The sequence below is a fragment of the Salvelinus alpinus genome, chromosome 10 (genome assembly GCF_045679555.1).
Source record: "Salvelinus alpinus chromosome 10, SLU_Salpinus.1, whole genome shotgun sequence".
Classification (NCBI taxonomy): domain Eukaryota; kingdom Metazoa; phylum Chordata; class Actinopteri; order Salmoniformes; family Salmonidae; genus Salvelinus; species Salvelinus alpinus.
The window spans coordinates 27,225,603-27,252,613 of NC_092095.1; the positions used below are offsets into that span (position 1 = coordinate 27,225,603).

Here is a 27,011-nt window from a genome sequence, read left to right on the forward strand (position 1 = left end):
TGGGAATGAGCAGGCACGTGTGTGTGTGTGTGTGTCTGTCTGTGTATCAAGTTAACTTTAATTAGCCGTACGTCCAGGATACATATGCTTACTTGCAGTTTCCTGCAACAATGAAACAACAATTTCAAACAAAAGATAAGAATACAAACAATGTAAATGGCTCAGTAGAATAGAATTCAATTTTTAGCACAAGTATAATACAGGAAGGTACAAATTATATTATTTACATGTGTTTTGGGGAAAGGGGGGATTGGGGGGCCAGTGTTTAAGTTGTGTAGTATTTAGCAATAATACATACGAGTCCGGTAGCAGCAGTTGTGATGTGTGTGTAGCATGAATGTATATGTGCGCGTGTGGGTGAGTGTATGTCTGTGTGGGTGTGTGCATGAATGAGTGCATGTGTGCTAAGGTACGGAGAGTCAGTGCAGGCGGTCAGTCCAGTTAAACTGTTCTGATGGCTTGTAGATAGAAACTGTCTCTAACCCTGTTGGTAACAGACCTCATGCTCCGATACCGTCTGCCCGATAGTAAGGGATTGAACAGCTCATGGCTGGGGTGTGTCTGGTCCTTGATGATGCTGCGGGACTTCCTCAGGCACCGTTTCAAGTAGATGTCCTGGATGGGTGTGCACACGGACCTGTGATGTACTGGGCTGTCTTCACCACCCGCTGGAGGGACTTGCGGTCGTGGATGGAGCATTTCCTGTACCAGGCTGTGATGCAACCGGTCAGGCTGCTTTTGATGGTGCAGCGGTAGTATTTGGAGAGGACCCAGGGTTCTTCAGCCGCCTTAGGAAGTATAGATGCTGTTGCGCCATCTCGACAAGAGATGTTGTTGTTGGTCCATGTCAAGTCCTTGTTGATGTGGACACCAAGTAACATAAAACAGCTGACTATACTGCAGCCCCATTGATGTACATTGGGGCATGTTCCCTCCTCTGCTTCCTGAAGTAACCAATCAAACTCATTTGTTTTGCTGACATTGAGGGAGAGGTTGTTGTCCTGGCACCAAAATGCCAGTTCACTTACTTCCTCCCTATAGGCTGACTTGTCGTTGTTGGTTAATCAGGCCTACAACGTGGTGTTGTTAGCAAACTTGGAGTTGGTGTCGTGCAAAGCCACGCAGTCGTGGGTGAATAGGGAGTACTGCAGAGGGCTGAGGCCACGCCCCTGTGTAAAGAGTCAGTGTGGAGGAGATGGTGTTCCCGATCCTCACAGCCTGTGGTCTGCCCATCACGAATGTGTGTGTGTATGCGTGTGACAGGGATTATAAAAGAGATAAGCACCAGACACCTCTCCCAGTCTCACATATACTTCCTTTGCTTCACTCAAACGGATGGGCACGTTTTCCTAATACCGCAACAGCCCCTCATTTCATTACTGCCGAACAAAACTCAGCCGCCATATCATTCCGTGCCGGGGCTACGGCTTGCCACATCCCCGGAACATCACGCTCTACGCGATCAGTGGCATTACATCCAGATGAGTCGGATGATTAGCACTACGTTGTGGTGAAATGCAAATCCAATGTTTATTCCAGGCCCCGGAAAAGCGCAGCGCTATCTATAATTGGTTCCTGCCCAGTGAACTTCTGCCTGGCCCCCTGGAGGGGGGGGGGGGGGGGGACCTACATCTTAACGCCAGAGCACAAAGCTCTTTCTGTGGGTGAAGACAGGGGTGGAGAGCGGAGGCAAATCCCTTCCAGAGCCTGCAGTCAGCAGTCAGAGGCCTGTACATTAATCAGGAGCTCTGGGGCCCCTGATGAGCTGCTCTCTAACCAGGGCTGGGACTTTAAGACTAGCCCGTTTCATCCAGACACCAATGGACATTAAACAGCTTGGAGGCATGATGTGATTCACCCATTGCTCTTCTTCACTCCACTGTTTCCTCATGTAAATAATCTGGACGCTAACCACTAGCAGGTAGCCTAGTGGTTAGAGCGTTGGGCCAGTAACCAAAAGGTTGCTGGATTGAATCCCTGAGCTGACAAGGTAAAAATATGTTGTTCTGCCCCTGAGCAAGGCAGTTAACCCACTGTTCCCCGTGTGCCGAAGCCATGGATGTCGATTAAGGCAGCCCCCCGCACCTCTCTGATTCAGGGTTAAATGCAGAAAATAAATTTCAGGTAAAGGCATTCAGTTGTACAACTGACTAGGTATCCCCTTTCGCCAGTAGATATACAGTAAACTGCCAAAATAAAGGAAATACCAATATTAAGTGTCTTAAATTCTACAAATGTTGGGAATTCCACTGGAGGGATGCGACACCATTCTTCCACAAGAAATTCCATAATTTGGCGTTTTGTTGATGGTGGATGGTGATTTAAGAAGCAATAAAACTGGCCTTCTTTAGACTAGTTGAGTATCTGGTGCATCAGCATTTGTGGGTTCGATTACAGGATCAAAATGACCAGAAACAAAGACCTTTCTTCTGAAACTCATCAGTCAATTCTTGTTCTGAGAATTGAAGGCTATTCCATGCGAGAAATTACCAAGAAATTGAAGATCTCGTACAACGCTGTGTACACTCCGTTCACAGAACAGCGCAAACTGTCTCTAACCAGAATAGAAAGAGGAGTCGGAGGCACCGGTGCACAACTGAGCAAGAGGACAAGTACATTAGTGTCTAGTTTGAGAAACAGACGCCTCACAAGTTCTCAACTGGCAGCGTCATTAAATAGTACCCGCAAAACACCAGTCTCAACGTCAACAGTGAAGAGGCAACTCCGGGATGCTGGCCTTCTAGGCAGAGTTGCAAAGAAAAAGCCATATCTCAGACTGGCCAATAAAAATAAAAGATTAAGATGGGCAAAAGAACACAGACACTGGACAGAGGAACTCTGCCCAGAAGGCCAGCATCCCGGAGTCGCCTCTTCACTGCTGACGTTGAGACTGGTGCTTTGCCAAGATAATTCATCTACCTGACAGGTGTGGCATATCAAGAAGCTGATTAAATAGCATGATCATTACACAGGTGCACCTTGTGCTGGGTACAAAAAAAATGTGAAATCGGACATTGTACACCATGTTGTGGCATATAGCAGGTGGTACTTACATAAAGTAGATGGGGTATCCACCTTCAAAATACCAGCAAGACTTCTTGGCCTCTATACACTGCAAGAGGGAGAGAAAAAAAGTCAGTCCATGCATTCTCTCGCTTTAGGAAACAGTTTTTCTTTTTAAGACTCCCTCCCTTCCCCCAACACAGACCACTTATCCCACAAAGTATGACCTGACATTGGGTTCAGTACATCGCCAAGAGCGGTACTTTGCTGTGGCCCTGAGGCCAAGACGCTTTTGCCGTTTGACAGGAGCAAATTGCCTGAAAACCTCTCCCGGAACAGCAGAAGTCTGTCAAAATACATCCCTATCCAGAGTACGAGAGGTTCTCCGCAACTTCCTAGGGTGGTTGCTCGTAGAGAGCCTTTCTTAAATGGGCCTCAAACAACCACTTCACTGACAGACCAGGTAACATGACAACAAATCAAAAAAGGTCCCGGGAAAGGACCACAGCTGTTTGACTGGAGACTGACCAGGTGGACTGGACGTTTGGAATGGAACAGAGATTTCAAATAGGTGCGAACCTGTTTCTTCTCAGAAATGGACTATTCTATGTGTCTCTGCTGGCTCTTTCTCAACTGTAAAAAAAATCTCCCTGCCACCTCTCCTGCCATTGAACTGATCTGAAAGACTTGACCAGTTCCTACCATGTTTTCACCCTTCATGTCCTTTCCGGTCAGTGCAGATGAAGGAAGGAGAGGACAGTCTTCAGCAATTGATAGAGCCTCAGTCTTATGCTTGTGGAGCTGGGTTGGACGCTAGGTTTGGGCGGTATACCGGGGTATTTAGAAAAAGCCACAGGATGGTTTTTCAATACCATCAAAACTATTTATTTGTTTTTCAATACATTTGACTATTTTTAAGTTAATACCTGCAGTCTCCCATCTCCTCATTGGTTTCTAGAAGCAGGTACCCAACTGGGTGATTGAAAGACGAACTGTGTTGCCGGTCGTCGTGGTAATACTATGAAAGTTTAGATGCCAATCACCATACAAGTTCAAAATGAAAAAGCCTGGAAAGAGGAGAGATGACTAGAAACGGTTGACCGTTTGTGTGGATTAATTGTCGGAGTAGAGGACATTGTGCATTTCTGGTAAAATAACAACTCAATGTTTCTATCCCAGGACAAATTAGCTAGCAACAGCAAGCTAGCTAAATAGGACAAATTAGCAAGCAAGTGCTAGCTAACTAGCTAAATTGCCATAAATGTTTAATGCTTTTCGACCTGTCCCCAAATTAATGTAATTGCTTCAGAGTTTGTTTTGATATTTTAACCTGCGTGTTGTGATCGCGTTTGGTGTAGGGGGACAAAATAAATGTATGCACGATGGCGCACGTGTGCAGCCGGGTTCTGTGTAAAATAGAAATCAGTTCTATTTGTGAAGCAGATTGCGCTGCAAGTCCTGCCTCTCCCATCTCATTGGTTTATAGAAGCAGATACCCACGTGCCATCTCCTCATTGGTTATACCCACATGGGTGACTGAAAGATGAACGAGATCAGTGGCGGTAATGTACCTAATTTATGAAAGTTGCCAATCACAATATAAAGTCAAGAGATGAAAAAGCCTGGAAGGAGGAGAGATCACTAGAAACGGTTGACCGTTTTATGTGTGGATTAATTGTCGGAGTAGAGGACCTTGTCCATTTCTGGTAAAATAACAACTCAATGTTTCTATCCCAGGACAAATTAGCTAGCAACAGTAAGCTAGCAAAATAGGACAAATTAGCTAGCAAGTGCAAGCTAGCTAGCTAAATTGCCATAAATGTTTAATGCTATTCGACCTTTCCCCAAATTAATATAATTGGCTCAGTTTGTTCTGATATTTTAACCTGCGTGTCGTGATCGCGTTTGGTGGGGGGGGACAAAATACATTTATGCACGATGGGCGCAACCGGTTTGGGTTCCGTGTTACCCCAGAACAATTGAGACAGTCACGTGCTGGTTTGTAACAGCACAATGGGAGACAGCGGAAGCTGGAGGGTCCGCTGGAGAGTCCATAGCATTCTACATCTATCCGCGAGTTGTAGCGTCACACATGAGGTGAGGAAGTCAGTGTTGCCAACTTAGCGACTCAGTCGCTATATTTAGCGAGAATTCAGACCCCTCTAGCGACACATTTCCAAAAAAGTGAATCTAGCGACTTTTTCTGGTGTTAGTGGAGACTCTGACGTGAAAGTACGTTCTTACTCTTCTCAACGAGCAGCGGGTGCTGCCGTGGGCCCATCCCAAAGCATTCACAGGCGGCCCAGTCCTCACGCTGTAGTCAGAGCAGGAGATGTTCACCCCTCCGCGTCCAGACTGCAAATGAATCGCGCATGCGGAAAGCCACTGCTGGCTGATCCCGCCCTGGCTAACATTTAAAAAAAACTATTAACCTGAATTAGGGCCAGACTAGTTACCATAATTTTCTCACATTGACAGTTTTTTTCTATGGTCTCCTTTTGGTCCATTTAGATTGTTAATGTAGATTGTATACAAAAAAAATTAAAACATGTTATGGTTAAAAATGTTCATGTTTTACTGTGACTTGTTGTAGGCTCCTAAGTGGACCATAAGGTTAAAAACAAATAAAGAAAAATAAAAAATAAAATAAATAACTGCCAGAGTGTCTCTTTTGGGTCACTTTTGCTGGTCCCAAGCCCGGATAAAGGAGGAGGGTTGGAATTGTGACAAAAAAACAAACAAGAATCGACAGAAGAAATTTCATTTGTAGTTCTAAACTTATTTAGGGTGTTTTTTACTCACTTTTTCTCTCTCCTACAGTGTCCATCACAATTACATTCACATGGCCAATTATGCAAATTAGGTGATGGCATCATTTAGCGACTTTTAGGACAGCCAATAGCTACTTTCCTTACTGAGGAGTTGGCAACACTGGATGAAGTTACACTTGTATGTAATTCACTACTAAATGTTTGCCATCAGATATCTTACAATGGCTTTCTGCCAGAAGTCAAAGAGCTCTGGATAAGTTTCATTTTTTTCCCCCTGCGCTTCCTACTAGCGTTTTTTCCCCCTCCATGTACACATGCTGCTCTTCCTTCAGAAAACTATAAATCACAACTTCATTCATTTCCACAATTTATTTAGTTCTCTTTTGCTTGTAAATGTCCTCACTCACTGAAAATGACTTGATGAGCTATTAGCATTTCTTGCGTTTTTAGTGTCCCTTCTGTGCTATGCTTGTAATACCGTACACTTCCGGGATAAGAGAAGGACGGTAAAGACAATATGAAAATCTGGATACCGCCCATGCCTATTGGGAAAAACTATATAAGGCCTTCCTTCTAAACTAAGTCTGCAGTTATTTCAGGCTTCATCCATGCTGTCAATAACCTCCATTCTCTGTCAACCTAGTGCTAGACTAATCAGCACATGCTCTGGGCTTCACCATTTGAGAGATGATGTTCTCGGTCTAATTGGATAAGAATTCGAGACGGTCTTACGATAAAGAGCATACCAACAAACCCATTTCAGAGCAGCGGGCCGTCTGCCTGCATCCCATTACGCCGGGTTTCATTCATCTGGGCAGGACTGTCATTTAATAATCAATACGCCTTCCGGCTACACGACGCAGCTGCCTCCAACTGCCCTCTATCAAAACGCAGACCGAAGCCCGTCTTTGTAAGATGTTGAAATAGAAAAAGAGGATGAAAGATGGAAAGGAGACAGAGAGAGAGAGAAGGGAATATGTCCTAGACTAACTGGGAATCTGTTATGCACAAGGCCAGGCGTAGCCTCGAATGCTTTATGTGCAAGTAATGCTTTTCATTAAATAGGAGACACTCTGAAGCTTCTAAAGATAAATGAAACAGCTCTGCTCACATATGAAAACATGTTGGTTATTCATACAGTACTGTAACTGGGATGCTTTTCAGTGTCAAGATTATCTGTTTGCCCATGAGCAAATGAACATACATTTTATCCCTGTATGTTAACCCATGCAAATAGTCTTGCTGTTTTGAATCATACATACTGGTTCTCTCCTAGACAGCCTTGGCTTTGTGCAACACACAGTACCGTCCTCTGCCGAAGCCTCAGGAAAGGTTTGCAGCTGTGTCCTTGAAAAGGGAGTCTTTGATTTGAATAATTATGTGTTGTCAGAGTCATTTAAATGATACCACCTTGTCAAGGACATGTTGCAAAGCTGTTCACTCTGCCTTTCTGTAATTCTCTTTGACTTTCACAGATTTGGCACGCTCTGTGTGTTGTCTAAATAAAACAATCCCCCATCCACTGTATAGTAATATAATTCATATAAAGGCTATAAAATTGGTATCATGTGGGTACACCTGGGCTGCATCTCAATAGTCTAATGCGGCTTGCACAGAATTGGCACCCATGCCCTACTGCGCTCACCTGCCCAGTCCTGGAAAAAGATGAGGAGAGGCGCCACTTTAGTTCAGACTATTGAGATGCATCCACAGACAAAGCTCTCATTGAGGTGAGAGATGAAGTAAACAAGACAATGAAGCCTGGTCTGTCTTCCGAGAAGTGTGGTTGAAACAAAAACCCACTTCCACAGCAGCTTCATTAGAGAAGTGAAAAAGGGCGCCGACCGACGGGTTGGGGAAAGGTCATGAGCACGTAATTAACAGTTCCCATCAGTGGAGACCTTTTCTGCCGCACCACGCCAGTCGCACACCAGCCATGAGGGGCAGGTTGGGGTGATATTTTCTCCCCAGGAATCCCTTTTCTGGTTTGTGCCATGGGCCCAAAAAAAGGGAAGGGGTAGGGGGGGGGTGTTTTCACACAATGCGTGCCCACTGAGGGCACAATGGATGGGGGTTCAACCCCTAAACACAACCCTAGGATGTTTCCTGGCTCTTGCCACCAGAGAAGGGGGACAGTCACGAGGGAGGTTGGGTCATACAGACTAGGGCCATACAATGGAGCATTTGTCAACGTGTTGGCTGTTGGGATGGACAATATGGGGACGCCCTGGCAGGGAAGCCCTGGCAGGAAGAGGGACGCCATGGTTGAGACAACCACCCAGCCTGTCTGTTTGTGGGACCAACTTACCCACATTGACACTGCCAACAGCAGGGTCCACAGCCATGTATTGTAGTATCAGGAACTGACAGACTCCAGATATCCAGGCCAGCCTCAGAGCAAACCAGAACAGCTAGTCTCCCACCCCACTGACAAGCTTCATTAAAACAAGAGAGTTTACAAATGTATTCTCAGTAGACCAGCAGAGCGACAGTTGAAGGGACAACTGAATGAGTGACCGCTATGCAACGGCAAACTGTGGCGTCCTGCTCAGATTTGTCCCAGATAGGCCGGGACATTGGAAGGACATGTGTTGTTGGTTTAGTTTAGTTTTTTTAACTCCCTCTTTACAAATCAGCCTCAGACATTTAAAACCATTTAATGTGATATAAAATCTCTGGAGTATTCTTCACCCACAGTTTACGCAGGCCACCGGACAGCATCCCCCATGTTGGCTGGTTTTATGTAAAGTAACAGTGGGGAAATCCACCACAGTGTACCACAAAAGGCAATTTACATCGAAACGATATTGGATTACTAGATGATTTTAAACTCCTGCATTAATCCGACCTGTGTGTATTCATTACTCATGTCATTTGTCTGTAGCTGGGTTATAAAATCAGACAACGAAGGCGTATTCCTAATGGTAAGGCAACTACTTAATCCATAAGATTATAATGGTCAACTTGATTTTATACTGTGTGGCTCACAGTGAACCTAACATAGTAGTGTAGTGTTTAGCTTGTGATAAGACACATTTTAAAATGTAGCCACGCATGACCTTGCATGTTCCTACTACCATTTTCCCAGTTTTTGCACTTGGGGAGCAACCATAAATATGTGATGGTTCATCATGTCTAGTTGAAAAACAGAATATGTATGAGACATCAGTCTCTTCAAATCATTTTGAAATGCTAATTTTACTGCAGCACTGTTTCAGGAAGTATAACTTCACTGCCACAGAGGACAATTCTCATTACAGAGGAAAACCACACATTAACATGTTTAGCTCACTTGATATGAGAAAGGAAACAGATGAAACACGTTTCCAGTCCTTTGCTTTTCTCCGCCCCCCCCCCGACCCCACCACCTCCCTCCCTTGCACAAGTGGCTCGATAATGTCAAACCACAGGGATGTCGATTCCATTAGTGAGCACAAACAACCCCAGAAAGGATCATTGCACAGCGGCTATCCAGTGTGGCGGGTGAGCCGGGAGCTGACGCTAATCCCTCAAAATACTTTCTCCTCAGATTAGCTTGGCTAGCCCACCACGTCACCGCGTTTAGCCGGAAGCCTCTCTGTGCTTAGGCCTAATACAAACTACTGAGGAGCCAGATGTAAAGCCCCACTTAAAGACTAAGTAAAGTAAAGCAGAAAAGGGCTGGACAAACATTCATGTTTGAAGTTCAACAGGACAGGGGAATATGAAGGAGGATGGTTTGACAGAGAAAAATTTGTTTTATTCCAGTGTTTTAACTACAAGGGGATTCTTGAGTTGAATGGTGAATAACAGCATGCAAGAAAATAATGAGAGTTGTGTTACATTTAAAATCCTTTGAAATATCCACACCTGTGTCTGTGTTTGAGTGTGAGACAGACAGACTGAGACGGTGGATGTTTGATCTCAAAAAGTCAAAGTAATTTCCCTAATACATTGTTAATACAGATACAATAGGGCAAATGCAAGTAAGCACCACGCGTCCAGAGGCATATCATTGGGTGCACTTACCCTTGCAATACTAAAGCTTTCAAAAAGGAGGTTCTCAAACATCACTATGCAAAAATAAAGGCAATACAATTTAGCAATTCAGCAAGCGGATCAGTTTAATTTAAGATCATTAGTTGGATATTGAATGAAAACAGACAGATACATTGTTGATCATACGCAGGTTAAAATTCAACTGAACCAACTTCTCGGCTTTTAAAAAACGGCCTGTGGCATCCATATGAGTCAGAAACATTCATTCCACTGTCAAAATTTCCAAAGTAAAAAATAAATAAAGAATGGTACTTGCCTACTACAAATATAGCCATAGCTCTGGCAGCAAATATCAAAACGTATCAGCAAGCATTCAGCAACGTACAAAGCTGGTTGCATAGTAACGTATCATCACCTGCCTGAATCTATTCTGTAGTTAGCCCCTCTATTAGCATATCATTTACTTTCAAACTAGAGAAAGATATTTTCCCCCTCGCTATATGTTTATTGAGTGATGATATTTCATTTCATTCACAGGCTACGTACAAAACCTGCTGGATGTGTTGTTTAACAGCATCGTGGGAACCCCCTACCATAGCAAGAGCTGTTCCAGAAGACTGAAGCAGTGGCCAGACACCAGTCCCTCTTCAGAGTAATGGAGGACACTTGAATCAGGTTGGTGACAGTTGATCTAGTCAAAATACTATCAGTCCTGGAATTCACCTACCCACCATTGATAATGTAATCAGTGCTGTGCGTATATGTGCATCATGTCTGTTGTAAGGAGATGCCCCCTTCCACTGTGCCTACTACTCTTGGGCCCGAGTGAGTAATGCCAACCAGTCAGTGACATGCTAGCACGTGTCCCTTGTGAATTAGCATCTATGATTGGCTATGTTCCACTGTGTATTTACAGGTGGCTTCCTTGACTGTATGGTTTCGGTCTTTCCCCTCTATGCCCCTACGTGATATAAGAGCCGAAGTCAGGCTCCTTCATGATCAATATCAGTGACGAGACGGGCCTGGATCTGCTCTACACTCCCATGCCCATCAGGCGTTGGCAAACACCTCCGAAGGGACAAAAGGTGATTATTAATAACACAGTACATCAGAAGTGTTAAGCAATATCACCCTTTCAATACATGTCACTCATCAACTCTCTCATTTTGGGAGATGGGCAAAATAGATGCTTTTGAAATGGAGTCCTCTGACTGAAAGACCGGTTGATACTGATGTCTGAATAGGGAGAGACCTTGCACTCAGCAGAAAAAGTACTTTTTTTTACACTTTTTATCGTCTTTTGTTATTTAATTAAAATGGTGCCGTCGATGTTATATTAGAAGAACACTGCTTCTACAGTATTATGTGAAGGATAGTTTATTCTACATGGAACTGTTACGCTTGGAAGTTATCAAAACACTGTTTAGAATATCTACACAAGTTCAGCAATTGCACTATTTTCATATTACATTGGAGCAGGGGTGAAAGTAGATTTTCTTTCTTACCGGTATGAGATACACAAGATATGACTTGGTCAATGAACCATAAACGATTAATGAACATGCACCTGTGGAACGGTCGTTAAGACACTAACAGCTTACAGATGGTAGGCAATTAAGGTCACAGTTATGAAAACTTAGGACACTAAAGAGGCCTTTCTGACTCTGAAAAACACCAAAAGAAAGATGCCCATGGTCTCTGCTCATCTGCGTGAACGTGCCTTAGGCAAGGCGGCATGAGGACTGCAGATGTGGCCAGGGCAATAAATTGCAATGTCTGTACTGTGAGACACCTAAGACAGCGCTACAGGGAGACAGGATGGACAGCTGATCATCATCTGAACATCACACCTAGGTAGAGGACAGGTACAGGATGGAAACAACAACAGCCCGAGTTACACCAGGAAAGCACAATCCCTCCATCAGTGCTCTGACTGTTCACAATAGGCTGAGAGAGGCTGGACTGAGGGCTTGTAGGCCTGTTGTAAGGCAGGTCCTCACCAGACATCACCGGCAACAACGTCACCTATTGGCATAAGCCCATCGTCGCTAGACCAGACAGGACTGGCAAAAAGTGCTCTTCACTGACGAGTCGCGGTATTGTCTCACCAGGGGTGATGGTCGGATTCCCGTTTATCGTCAAAGGAATGAGCGTTACACCGAGGCCTGTACTCTGGAGCGGGATCGATTTGGAGGTGGAGGGTCCGTCATGGTCTGGGGCGGTGTGTCACAGCATCATCGGACTGAGCTTGTTGTCATTGCAGGCAATATCAACGCTGTTCGTTACAGGGAAGACATCCTCCTCCCTCATGTAGTACCCTTCCTGCAGGCTCATTCTGACATTACGCTCCAGCGTGACAATGCCACCAGCCATACTGCTTGTTCTGTGCCTGATTTCCTGCAAGACAAGAATGTCAGTGTTCTGCCATGGCCAGCGAAGAGCCCGGATCTCAATCCCATTGAGCACATCTGGGACCTGTTGGATCAGAGGGTGGGGGCCAGGGCCATTCCCCCCAGAAATGTCTGGGAACTTGTAGGTGCCTTGGTTGAAGAGTGGGGTAACATCCCACAGCAAGAACTGGCAAATCTGGTGCAGTCCATGAGGAGATGCACTGCAGTACTTAATGCAGCTGGTGGCCACACCAGATACTGACTGTTACTTTTGACCCCCCCTTTGTTCAGGGACACATTATTCCAATTCTGTTAGTCACATGTCTGTGGAACTTGTTCAGTTTATGTCTCAGTTGTTGAATCTTGTTATGTTCATACAAATATTTACACATGTTAAGTTTGCTGAAAATAAACGCAGTTGACAGTGAGAGGACGTTTCTTTTTTTGCTGAGTTTATAATATGACATCCATCTAACCTGGACGTCATATTGTGGCACTGACCCAGGGATAAAGACAGTGAATATGCACACTCACCGGGGATATGGCCTTTACCACTCACTGGTGCCAATAATATAGACTACTGTTCGCTCAATTAAGTTAAGAATGTTGATAAAGACAGATTGGTCTTTTCATTCTCATCTCTTTACAGCAATAGCCATTTGTTTTCCAAACAGTTTTTCCATGATTTGTATTTTAAAATATTGTGATATGCCTGGCTGGTTCTCTCTGCTTTTCACTGACAGTTACAACTCAACAGTCATCCATTTGGTATTTGCAGCACGTGTTGCCCAAATTGTGGACCCTTCCAACTGTAGGCTAAAACAGTCGGAAAAACAACTCCGTTTTTTGTTTTTTAAGCCAATGATCCTCTGTGGCCAAATCATGCTTTCTGGTGTAGTAGCCAATTTTGAATGGTTTTATTTATTTCTGTAGAATGGTTTTATTTATTTCTGTAGACAGGAGTAAGACAATTAGGCTATATAATTTTGTAGTCTGTGGTTTTGAGGCCGGTTGGACATACTGCCAAATTCTCTAAAATGATGGAGGCGGCTTATGGTAGAGAAATTCCTGCAGTCAGCATGCCAATTGTACGCACCCTCATTACTTCAGACATCTGTGGCATTGTGCTGTGTGACAAAACTGCTCATTTTAGAGTGGCCTTTTAATGTCCCCAGTACAAGGTGCACCTGTGTAAATGTCATGCTGTGTAATCAGATTGTTGATATGCCCCACCTGTCAGGTGGATGGATTATCTTGGCAAGGGGGAAATGTTCACTAACAGGGATGTGTACATAATTGGAGAGAAATACATTTTTTTGTGCATATGGACAATTTCTGGGAAGTGTTATTTCAGCTCACGAAACATGGGATGAGGATGGGCTCGTGGTAATGGCTGGAACGGTTTCAAACACAAACATATGAAAACCACGTTTGGCTCCGTTCCATAAATTCCATTCCAGCCATTACAATGAGCCTGTCCTCCTATAGCGCCTCCCACCAGCCTCCTGAGATGTTGTGTTTATATTTTGGTTCAGTATAGATGGAAAGAACGTCATTAGCCACTGGAGACTTGAAGACAGCTGGAGTTGTACTCTACACACTTGTTCATATTTGCTAGATAAGCTACTTTTTTTTCTCTCTGCTGGTGATCCTTCAACATTTTGGAAAACAGTTAATGCACTGAAGTGTACAAATTGATCTTCCCTGCCTAAGCAACTTCCGTCTAAGTCATCTAAACTGAGAAGAATGGGATAAGTGATGCTCTTAAACATAATTTTTATCTCGGCAGGCTTTTTATTTGGTTTAATTGAGCCTGGTCAGTTAATCGATTTCTCTTCCCTCTGCCAGCCTCTAGCTGACTCTACGGTTAACCCGTCAACTTCCAGTGAATCTGTTTTCATTTCAACAATTTACTGCCCGAAATGTGCTAGATGCCTTGCTTAAGATTGATGAGGGTTGATTTGCTTGAACCATTTTTGCTGCAACTCTGCCCCCTGATTGCTGAATCCCCAAGGTTTGGAAGGAAGGCCTATGTGTTCCCCCTTCACAAAAGGTGGTGAACCTTGTGACCTAAATAATTAAAATCACCCTATCAACAGCCTTTGATGCTGTTGATCACTCACTGCTATAATGCAGAGGCTTTCCTCAAATTGGCCTAGGCCAAGCTGCGTGTAACTGGTTTAAAAATAACTTTAGATACACATTCAGTTGTATCTACTGATGGTGTTAAATCAAATTTTCTGGACATAACGAAAACTGTCCTGCAGGGGTCAATTCTGGGTCCTGTACTTTCGCATTAACAATATTTACTTCTGTCCAAAAATGTTTTTACCTGTCCTTGTATGCCGATGATACTGTTGTGTATGTTATTGCCCCCACGTTTGACCAGGCTCTATCTGAACTACAGTCTGCCTTCATTGTACTCCAGAAAAACTTTGACCTGAAATTAGTATTGAATGCAGGTAAAATTAAGTACATGTTGTTCTCTAGAGCGCATAAAAATAACTGATGATTTAAACCTTGGGTACTTTGGATGGGGTCCCTATTGATCGTGTCTCTGCTTACAAATATCTGGGCATCTGGAAAGAAGACAAGCTGTCTTTTTAAAAAGCATATTGAGGAGTTAGTTAAGCTGAGAATAAAAATGGGCTTCTTCTATAGAAATAGGTAATGCCTCTCGCTAAATAGTAGAAAGCAGATTATTCAGTCAACGTTCCTATCAGTCATAGACTATGGCGACGTCCATTTGAAAGCAAATGCCACTTCATTAAAGCTGTACGATGCAGTTTATAATAGCGCACTTCCTTTTTGTTTTTTAAATGGGCGACAGTTTTAGTATTCATCACTGCATTCTCTACCAGAAAGTTGGTTGGCCCTCTGATGTCATGTAGGTTGATACATTGCTATGTTTTCATGTATAAAGCCCTTTATACTAACACCCACTGTACTGAACATCATTACTTTAAACTTTAGCCTTTGAGTTACCACACCCGGTCTCAGGGATGGCCAACTCTGGAAATGTCTTTGGTCTCCGAGTTAACTAAAAGCCGATTTACCTTGCATCATATTTGTAGAACAATATTCAAAATGTTCTGAAATTTGATGTTTTGGTACCTCTAGGACAATTCAGCAAGCATTCACCTAATCGCTCCTGTAAGTCACTCTGGATAAGAGTGTCTGCTAAAATGTAAAATGATTGAGGATCTTATTACTGATGTGTTTGTTTTTTATGACAGTGTTTTTCTTTCTGCTTGCATTTTGTATTTATATTTTGATGTTAGTATTTTTTGTAATCCAGGGCTCATCTGTAAAAACAGACCTGGGTCTCAGGATGACTCCCTGAAAATAAAGGCTTCAATAAAATAAGCGTTGACATATTTTCTTCATAAGCATATCAATATGATATTTACAGCATAAAATTTTGTCTTTGTAACAAACACACATTGATTTTGTGGATAAATATGTACACTCAAGCTGGGCGATGTTTGTGCACTGTCCACATGTAGTCTACACCTTTTGTAGGAATATTAGCTAGTCGTTATGGGATTTGTCCCCCGGGAAAGATCTAACAGCGGACATAAGGAGAGAGGAGAAGAGACAAAAATAGCCAGTTATAGAATATTGTGTTGTAGTACAGCGATCTCCAAACTTGGCATTCAACTCACGGTTGACAACATTTCAATGATAACCTGCATTTACATAATGTGATGAAACGTTGAAATGAAGTTGCATGCTTCTTCGCAGCAAGATGTTGCAGAACTATAGTAGTGTCTTATAAAAACACATTCCAGCCACTGGCTCTTGCCATCTTGCCATAACTGATTTAACAGAGAAATATCAGCTAGACAGCTGATATCTCCAAGCTATGCTCGCTAGCTGCTGTCAGCTTGGCTAAACACAAGGTCAGCGCAGGCTTTAGCATACACAAAGAACTGAATTAGGTGACCATCTTAAGATGGCGAATCGTTCTCTCCATAGCAAAGCTAGCTTAGCTTACCTCGCTGTACTTACTATTGCAGGATTCCCCAACTGGTGGCCCTTTTTAACTAAAAGACTGTAAAAACACCAGGAAATCAGCTCTAAGTGATTTTAATTTCTACGTATAACAGAGACACTGATCGTATACAAATGCAAGCAAGGTTTGAGAAATGATTATGTTTTAGTCAAATATTGTGTGTGTTTGGGCATCTTGCTGTCAATAAATTAATTATTGCACTACTGCCTTTTTTGTGATTGAATGGCAAAAGGCACACCCAAGAAACACCCACATCAAACCACACCCAAGAAACACCCACCTCAAACCACACCCAAGACAACTCTCGTTTGCCTTCAGTCATGGCCGCTAGCACTTCTTAATGAGGATAAATGAAAAACAAGGCCAAAATCAGAAAGTGCACTCGCCCTTTAAAGGCATGCTAAATATAATTACAAAATAATTACGCTCAGACAGGCCGCATCCACTAAGCCTCAAAATGAACTTCTCATTAAAATGGGTGACTGCACAGAGCAATGCCTGTCTAACACATATAGGGCGTATGGTGGCCTAAAAAGGTCAAAAATATATATTTTGTCACATACACCGGATAGGTGTGTTGTGTTACAGGGTCAGCCATAGTAGTATGGCGCCCCTGGAGCAAATTAGGGTTAAGTGCCTTGCTCAAGGGCGCAGTGACACAATTTTCACCTTGTCAGCTCGGGTATTGGAACCAGCAACCTTTCAGTTACTGGCACTACGCTCTAACTGCTAGGCTACCAAATCTTATACATCGAGACATGTACACTCGATTTCAGCTCAAATCAAAGTTAATTGGTCGCGTACACAGATGTTATCGTAGGTGCAGCGAAATGCTTGTTTCTAGCTCCAACAATGCAGTAATACACACATCATCCAAAAAGTTTAAAACAAATAATATCAGAAAGAGCAACATCAGAGTCCAGAACAAACAAACAAACAATATAAATTAATAATGGTATGTATAGACAGCATATGAATAAGGAAAGGTATGTACAGCAGTAGTTATATAGGATGAGCCATAACCAGCATACAGTATATACAGTGCATTCGGAAAGTATTCAGACCCCTTCCCTTTTTCGACATTTTGATATGTTACAGCCTTATTCTAAAATGGATTACCCCATATTTAAAATCGTATTTATATAAGTATTCAGAGCCTTTGCTATGAAACTCGAAATTGAGCATCCTGTTTCCGTCAATCATCCTTGAGATGTTTCTACAACTTGAATGGAGTCAACCTATTGTGAATTTAATTGTTTGGACATGATTTGGAAAGGCACACACCTGTCTATATACAGTTGGCAGTGCTTGTCAGAGCAAAAACCAAGCCATGAGGTTGAAGGAATTGTCCATAGAGCTCCGAGACAGGATTGTGTCGAGGCACAGATCTGGGGAAGGGTACCAAAACATTTATACAGCATTGAAGGGCCCCAAAACCATAGTGGCCTCCTTCATTCTTAGATGGAAGAAGTTTGGAACCACCAAGACTTCTTAGAGCTGGCCGCCCGGCCAAACTGAGCAGGGAGGTGACCAAGAACCCGATGGTCGTTCGGAAAGAGCTCCAATTCCTCTGTGGAGATGGGAGACCCTTCCAGAAGGACATCCATCTCTGCAGCATATTACCAATCAGGTCTTTATGGTAGAGAGGCCAGACGGAAGGCACTCCTCCAAAAAGGCTCCTAAAGGACTCTCAGACCATAAGAAACAAGATTCTCTAGTCTGATGAAACTAAGATTGAATTCTTTGGCCTGAATACCAAGCATCACATCTGGAGGAAACCTGGCACCATCCCTACGGTGAAGCATGGTGGTGGAAGCATTTCAGTGGCAGGGACTGGAAGACTAGTCAGGATGGAGGGAAAGATGAACAGAGAAAGTACCGAGAGATCCTTGATGAAAACTTGCTCCAAGTCTCTGAATGTCCTTGAATGGCCCAGCCAGAGCCCGGACTTGAACCCGATCGAACATCTCTGGAGAGATCTGAAAATAGCTGTGCAGCGACACTCCCCATCCAACCTGACAGAGCTTGAGGATATGCAGAGAAGAAATGGGAGAAACTACCCAAATACAGGTGTGCTAAGCTTGTAGCGTCATAGGGGCGGCAGGTAGCCTAGTGGTTAGAGCATTATACTAGTAACCGAAAGGATGCAAGATCGAATCCCTGAGCTGACAAGGTAAATAAATCTGTCGTTCTGCCCCTGAACAACGCGGTTAACCCACTGTTCCTAGGCTGTCATTGAAAATAAGAATTTGTTCTTAACTGACTTGCCTAGTTAAATAAAAGGTCAAAAAAAATAAAATAATAATAATACCCAAGAAGAATCGAGGCTACATTATAATCGCTGCCAAAAGTGCTTCAACAAAGTATTGAGCGATGAGTCTGAATACTTACGTAAATGTGATTTCAGTTTTTCATTCATTTGCAAAATTTTCTAAAAACCTATTTTTTTTGTCGTTATTGGGTATAGATTGATAAGGGAAAAAAACATTGAGTCAATTTTAGAATACGGCTGTAATGTAATAAAATGTGGGAAAAGTCAGGGGTCTGAATACTTTCCGAATGCACTGTACATAGGAAGTGGGTAGAACAGTATGTAAACATTATTAAAGTGACCAGTGTTCAATGACAGTCTCTAAGGTGCAGGGTAGAGTACCTGGTGGTAGCCAGCTAGTAACAGTGACTAAGGTTCAGGCCAGGGTACTGGGAGGAGGCCGGCTATTGGTGACTGTTTAACAGTCTGATGTCCTGGAGATAGAAGCTGAGTTAATGCAGTGCATTAACGAAAGTTCACAAAACATAAACATAACAGCATCTTACACAATTAGGAGCCCATAGGCAGTCTATCTATACTACAGCTCTTATCCAGCCCTCTCCCAGTCACAGAGCTGCCAGCTAAGCACAAATGGAAGAGAGAGACGAAGCGAGAAGAGAGGAGAGGAGAGAGAAAGGGAGGTTAATGCAATCGTTGGCAAGCTGCACCCCGGGTGGACGGTGAATCCTGGCCTCCCAGCATGGCGAGGCAGACTCTGTACTCACAGGGTCGCTGAACCGCAATCCCTACATTAAACCTCCATCTCCACAGAACCATACATTAAACCTCCATCTCCACAGAAGCTTCTGGTCACATAACTGCTGGAGAGCCTTCCGTTGCCACTGAGCCGGCCCGGGCCGGATGAGGACATGACACTTTACATTATAATCAGTCTCTCTCGCTGTCGAAAGGTGGCTATGTATAACAGGGTTGGTTAAGTTTCCACTTGACACTGCAGAAATACATATTTGATGATTTATGTATTCCTATTGGTTGGTTGAATTTACATTGAACAAAGATATAAAACGCAATGTGTTGGTCCCATATTTCATGAGCTGAAATAAATCCCAGAAATGTTTGATATGCACAAAAAACGTATTTCTCTCAAATGTTGTGCACAAATTTATTTTACATCCCTGTTAGTGAGCATTTCTCTTTTGCCAAGATAATCCATCCACCTGAGATGTGTGGCATATCATGAAGATGATTAAACAGCATAATCATTACACTGGTGCACCTTGTGCTACGGACAATAAAAGGCCACTAAAATGGGCAGTTGTGTCACAACACAAATGCCACAGATGTCTCATGTTTTGAGGGAGTGTGCAATTGACTGCAGGAATGTCCACCAGAGCTGTTGCCAGAGAATGTAATGTTAATTTCTCTACCATAAACTGCCTCCAATGTAGTTTTCAGTGTATGATCTGTGTAGTAATATTATTCGTATCTAAGTTCCATTTGCATTGCTAGTTACAGCCTAATGTTAGCTAGCTAGCTAACATTGAACTTAGCTAGTTGGCTAGCTTTAGCTACCAGCAAATTCATACAGGGTAGTAACGTTATGAGTTGGGATTATGATTCATTGTTTAGCTAGCTACATGTCTAAACAAAACAAGTAACCATTTCAATTATTTCCTGTAATAAAGAATACAAATTAGGTGAAGTAAAGACGTTGTCAGCTATATAATATGGTCATTATTTGAACTGGCTAGCCAGCTAACTTAACATTAGCTAGCTTGCTAACAAGCTAGAAACAAACCAAAACATTGTTTACAAAGTTACTTTTAGTTGCCCGGTTTGCTAGATTGACATTTACTAAAATAATTTTTAAACGGATGGGTTTATTGATGTTAAAATACACCATTTGTGCTATTTTGGACTACCAGGCTGCCAATGTCATGCAGCCTATAATTTTTGTGTTTATACTTTTTCATAACGACAACGACACGTTTGATGTCAGACGACTATAGAATGTTCATAATGTCACTGCAACAACTGTCTACAGACATGTCGATAGACGTAGAATAAACCAGCCTTTAGTCTTGACATCTTTGGTTGTTTAGTACACTACCGTACTCTCTCTGTTTAGCACATGGCCTCACATGTGAATCCTTAAAGAGATGGGTGGGGCTAAGGCTTAAGAGGGTGTGAACGATGCTGAATGGGTGTAGACAAAGAGGCTGTACCAAAACATTCAAGGGGGGCCATTTTCTCAAAAGTGGGGTTACAAGTCCTTCAACTTTCAAAGCAGAATTACTTTCCTATTGTTCCTCAACTGTAGTATATTTTCTAGCTCTAAATCTCTACTTTTATCCAATGTAAAAAAACACAATTTATAATGTTGATGCAAAGACCAAATCGAGCTGGTCGGTCACATATGTGTATGGTACCTGAGATATTGGGGCATCCTAGGATGTGCTTTTCTATGTTATTGCTGTAAGAGTGAGTTGGCTAGCATGCTCTAATTGTAATGGTCGCATTAACTGAATTAGCAGGGAGCTATTTCCATGCTAACAGACGAATCACAAATCTACAGCAATCAACATACTGTTGTCCTGCACATGCATTGTGTTTCCTTTTGTCTATCGTCAGGTACCGACCTGCATTTTATTTTGTACTATTTTTTGTCTTTGATTACAAAATACCCAGTCTGATATTGATATGCAAGCGACGAATCACGACTCTACAGCCATCAACATACGGTTGTCCTGCACATCTAATGTGCTACCTAGTGTCTATCGTAAGAATACACACCAATCAACTGGGATCGCTGGCTGGACAGTCCTGTCATTAAAAAACACAATGCAAGAGAGTTACACAAAGTACGATTAAATCTGTTACACTGGTGACTTCTCTGGACAGCTGTTAAATATGCCCAAGCAAATCAAGTGATCTGCCTTTCCAACCATGCACCCAACTATTTCACTATTACTAGTTAAGCAGACCACTTCTGGATCTTCTTCATGAGCAAGCAAAGCCTAGTAATTGCAGCCTAGGCTAGAATTTATGCATTTGCTCTCACTTTATTAAATCAAATAAGTAGTCCGCTTTTCACTGGTAATCATGTATTTCTTATCCACGATTTGACACTTTTTGAGAGGTAGGTTGGTGGTGGGTGAAAGCAGATTGGTGAACATGGTATAACTTGGAATCGATTCAACTTGATGTGGGACTGTTTTTCATGCCTAGGACCACAAGGCAGCCTTTAGTTACTATGCCCCCAAAACACACCTTTTCAGCTTTGCTTCTACTTAGGATGCTTGTTAGTCATTCCGTTTTTATATATATATATATATATATATATATATATATATATATATTTCATTGTCTTGTGTTTGTTGTGTAGTAAATATTTAAATTTTTCCTTATTGTTTTAATTTGTTTTTTCCTGTTAAGCACATTGTGCTGTATTCCATGTCTGAAATGTGTTGTATAAATAAAGCTTGATTTGATTTTGAACTGAGAGTGTGTCGGTGTGTGTGTGTGTGTGAAATATGGTCTTTTACTGATGGACTAAACATGCCCTAAACAAAACCTATTACACTAGTTTTTACTCTAATAACATGACTGGAATAAAATATTATAGGACATGAGCATCCATACAAAGCCAAGTACAGGACAGCGTGATATCCTCCACAGAGCAAGGACAAGGTTCAACAGACTTTAAAAGCATGGCATAATTCAAAAGGGAAATAAATATATATTGTAATGCAAGCGCTAACACTTGACAGAATCCCTAACAAAGACTTCTTACAATGTTATGATAGTCCAAGTGCACAGAAAACGTTTTACAAATCATGGCAGATTATTAGAAAACAATTATAGAAATGGTCATCTGCAACAACAACAAGAAAATAGGTAAAATTGTCAAGTTTTTTTTTACAATCTTCCACATTGTGAATTTGAGTGGTTTAAGAGGATAATTTCCCATGTATGTTTCTCAAGTACAAAGAAAACAAATGTGTAGCTCTTAAAGAGTTTGTAAGAGCCAATAGGCTACTGTTTAATTTTTTTAAACCTATATTGTTGGGGCTTGATAAAGTTAGGAACCCAGACAGTATCACGTATGGCTATGCAGCAACATAATAATTTCCATCTTGCCTTGGTTACATACATGAAGAATTACGTTGGACAAAAAGACAAAGGATATCCAAATTATACTGTAGCCTACAGTGCATGTCATCTGAGGAAGGGGGGCAAAAAAACACCATATTCACCAAAAATAATATAAATGACCATTAAAATAATAATTTTAGCCAAATGTAGAGCGTTATCCCATAAAACGCCCGTTTTACAACATCGGCTTTTCTATTGACAACTAAAGGACTGCTCACCTCTAAAAATATCCAAAACGTCAGGACTATCCAAGGGAGTAGATTCTTCATCTCTATTTGCCGAATTATAAACTCAGCTTTTTGAAAGGAAAGATGGAAAAAAAAGTCCTTATCACAATGTCGATTTCATATAGCGCTACAAAACGTTGAGCAGCTTCCCGTATCACACAAAGCAAAGCATACGACCTACAAGCTTTCGAGTAGCCCCGCTGTCAATGTGGGATAGGAGCAGGGAGCAGTGACAGCCCAATGTCGGCTTGAGTTCCTGTTAGGTCAGTGGCATTGTTTCCCGCGACTAGATAACCTCAAAGAATAGGCATGAGAAGTGCTTCTTTTGAAGCAAAACTGCCCCAAAGAAAGATAATATTAGCGGTAAGAACGACTAATCCACTCCCCTTTTCGCTGATTAAACTACCCGAAGATTCTGCTAAGGTGACTCAAATAAGGTGAATCAAAAGGTTGCCTGTTGGGAAATTAGAATACTAATTAAATACGATATCTACTGTTGCCTAGTCCTAAAATTTGATATATACAATATGGTAACTAATATGAATAATCCGATTCTCTGACATCTCATGGAATTGCAGTAGCCTAGTATAGTAGAGAGATCCTACAGTCTATTTTAGGTTTACAATGGAACCCGGACTGTCAAAGGAGGAGGGAGGGGGCACAGCACTGTATCATACATTGTCCCAAAAGGACTAATGCAGTAAAAACCACACAATAATCCAATCCAAAGTGACCAGAGTGCTTGTCTTTACGATCCTATGTGATTATTATGATGAATATACACTGAGTATACAAAACATTAACAACACTGACTCTTTCCATGACATAGACTGATCAGGTGAATCCAGATGAAAGCTATGATCCCTTATATATGCCACTTGTTAAATCCACTTTAAGGGAAGGAGACAGGTTAAAGAAGGATTTTTAAGCCTTGAGACAATTGAGACATGGACTGTGTATGTGTATGTGTGCCATTCATAGGGTGAATGGGCAAGACAAAACATTTAAGTGCCTTTGAACAGGGTATGGTAGTCGGTGCCAGGCGCACCGGTTTGTGTCAAGAACTGCAACGCTGCTGAGTTTTTCCACGCTCAACAGTTTCCTGTGTGTATCAAGAATGGTCCACCACCCAAATGACATACAGACAACTTGACACAACTGTGGGAAGCATTGGAGTCAACATGGGCCAGCATCCCTGTGGAACGCTTGACACCTTGTAGAGACCATGCCCTGATGAATTGGGTGTACAAACACTTGTTTTAACTCCTCTCCCCTCCATGGTCATTTCATTTTCCATAGTTTATTTTGCTAGTATTTGAACAGTTGCAAGTAGACTACTTACAATGGGTACACTGTAGCCTACCTACTTATAGTTTTAGTGGCACTTTATATAAAAGGGACCATTCTGTTCTGTTCTACTGTTGCAGAATAAGAACAAAATACTTATTTATTGTCTCTCACATACAGGCACAGTCTAGCAACCTGAAAGTAAAAATAGTTTTCAAAAGAGAGAAAAAAAGACAGGTGAAAGCTGAGTTTTTTTTTCTCCCTCTGGTGTATTCACCGGTGTCCGTTGTCATGGAAGCAGTGTTCATCTAAAACAAAAGGAAAGAGAGTGGCAATGATGATGCTGTTTCACAACACACCTCTTGTGTTTAATTGGCCTGTCTTTGTAATGACTGAGGATCATTGGCTGTGATAAATGGACGCCATCTTGCCTTCAACCACTTTGTCGGCTTGACAATGCCTTGTAATTCGAATGATGTCTGAGGTAGCCTAACTAGTACAAGGAAGAAGCCTTCAATTATTAGTAATGTGTGATTGGATGGGTTAGCCTTGTCCTAAAAATGTTCTCTTCGACTGATCTTATCAGGAGCGTGAAAAACATATACAAATACATAAGACTTTAAAATCCATATAATTAAACAGAACACTTAATCGTTTCTCTATGGCTGTGTTTACACAGGCAGCCCAATTGTCATAATTTGCCCAATATATGCCAAAAGAGCTGATCTGATTTGTCAAAAGACCAATTACAAAAACAAAACATTTAATGGGCTGCCACTGTGTTGTGCATATAAATTTGAATACATAGTCCTGTTTACAGCATAAACATGGGAATCATGTTTGTTTAGACTGTTTTAAATCACAGCAACGTTCACAACTGTAATATCTTATATTTCACAGAGTTATGGCTGAACGACGACATGAATAACATACAGCTGGCGGGTTTTACACTTTTTCAGGATAGAACAGCGGCCTCTGGTAAGACAAGGAGTGATGGTCTATTTATATTTGTAAACAACAGCTGGTGCAAGAATTCTAAGGAAGTCTCAAGGTTTTGCTCGCCTGAGGTAGAGTATCTCATGATAAGCTGTAGACCACACTATTTACCAAGAGAGTTTTCATCTATACTCTTCATAGCTGTCAATTTAATGCCACAAACCGATGCTGGCACTAAGACCGCACTCAATGAGCTGTATACAGCTATAAGCAAACAGGAAAACGCTCAGCCAGAGGCGGCACTCCTAGTGGCCGGGGACTTTAATGCAGGGAAACTTAAATCCGTTTTAACTCATTTCTACCAGCATGTTAAATGTGCAACCAGAGGGGAAAAAAACTCTAGACCACCTTTACTCCACACACAGAGACGCCTACAAAGCTCTCCCCTTGTCCTCCATTAGGCATATCTGACCATAATTCTATCCTCCTAATTCCTGTTTACAAGCAAAAACTAAAGCAGGAAGCACCAGTGACTCGGTCATTAAAAAAGGGGTCAGATGAAGCAGATGCTAAGCTACAGGACTGTTTTGTTAGCACAGACTGGAATATGTTCCGGGATTCTTCCGATGACATTGAGGAGTACACCACATCAGTTATTGGCTTCATCAATAACTGCATCGATGATGTCGTCCCCACAGTGACTGTATGTACACACCCCAACCAGAAGCAATGGATTACAGGCAACATCTGCACTGAGCTAAAGGACAGAGTAGCCGCTTTCAAGGAAGCTTATAAGAAATCACCCTATGCCATACGACGAACCATCAAACAGGTAAAGCGTCAATACAGGACTAAGATAGAATCATACAACACCGGCTCCGACGCGCGTCGGATGTTTATTTATTTATTTTAATTTTATTTAACTAGGCAAATCAGTTAAGAACAAATTCTTATTTACAATGACGGCCTACCAAAAGGCAAAAGGCCTCCTGCGGGGAACGGGGTCTGGGATTAAAATAAATAAATAAATACAATGTAAATGTGTCATGTATACTCATGTATACTCCCTCTCCGGCCTCTAGGTCATCAGGCTGCTGATGATCCCGCACACCTGTCACCATCGTCTCGCACCTGTACCTCATGACAATCACCTGGACTCCATCACCTCCTTGATTATCTTCCCTATATCTGTCACTCTCCTTGGTTCTTTCCTCAGGTGCTATTGACTCTGTTTTCATGTCAGTGCGTTGTTTGCGTTTCGTGTTCATTTTATTTATTAAAACACTCACTTCCTGAAATTGCTTCCCGACTCTCAGCGCACTCGTTACAGTAAATATAGAACAAAACACACATCACAACACTACATAAAGAGAGACCTAAGACAACAACATAGCAAGGCAGCAACACATGACAACACAGCATGGTAGCAACACAACATAACAACAACATGGTAGCAGCACAAAACATGGCACAAACATGATTTGGCACAGACAACAACACAATGGGAAAGAAGGTAGAGACAACAATACATCACATGAAGCAACCTCAACTGTCAGTAAGAGTGTCCATGATTGAGTCTTTGAATGAAGAGATTGAGATAAAACTGTCCAGTTTGAGTGTTTGTTGCAGCTCGTTCCAGTCGCTAGCTGCAGCGAACTGAAAAGAGGAGCGACCCAGGGATGTGTGTGCTTTGGGGACCTTTAACAGAATGTGACTGGCAGAACCGGGTGTTGTATGTGGAAGATGAGGGCTGCAGTAGATATCTCATATAGGGGGAGTGAGGCCTAAGAGGGTTTTATAAATAAGCATCAAACAGTGGGTCTTGCGATGGGTAAACAGAGATGACCAGTTTACAGAGGAGTATAGAGTGCAGTGATGTGTCCTATAAGGAGCATTGGTGGCAAATCTGATGGCCAAATGGTAAAGAAATGGTGGCTGGGCTTGCAAACTATTACAGACTACAAAGGGAAGCACAGC

General features: G+C 42.2%; 1 protein-coding gene across 1 annotated transcript in view; it reads right to left on the reverse strand.

The window, feature by feature from the left end:
- LOC139531824 (WW domain binding protein VOPP1-like) overlaps window positions 1–22,985 on the reverse strand; it is an 85,707-nt gene extending 62,722 nt beyond the window's left edge. The window contains exons 1-2 of the mRNA XM_071328697.1: window positions 22,803–22,985; window positions 3,054–3,112 (exon numbers count right to left, since the gene is read on the reverse strand). Of these exons, the coding sequence (XP_071184798.1) occupies window positions 3,054–3,112; window positions 22,803–22,853 (110 nt within the window). The 5' untranslated portion in view covers window positions 22,854–22,985. The remainder of the gene's footprint in view (window positions 1–3,053; window positions 3,113–22,802) is intronic.
- Between the last annotated feature and the right edge of the window lie 4,026 nt (window positions 22,986–27,011).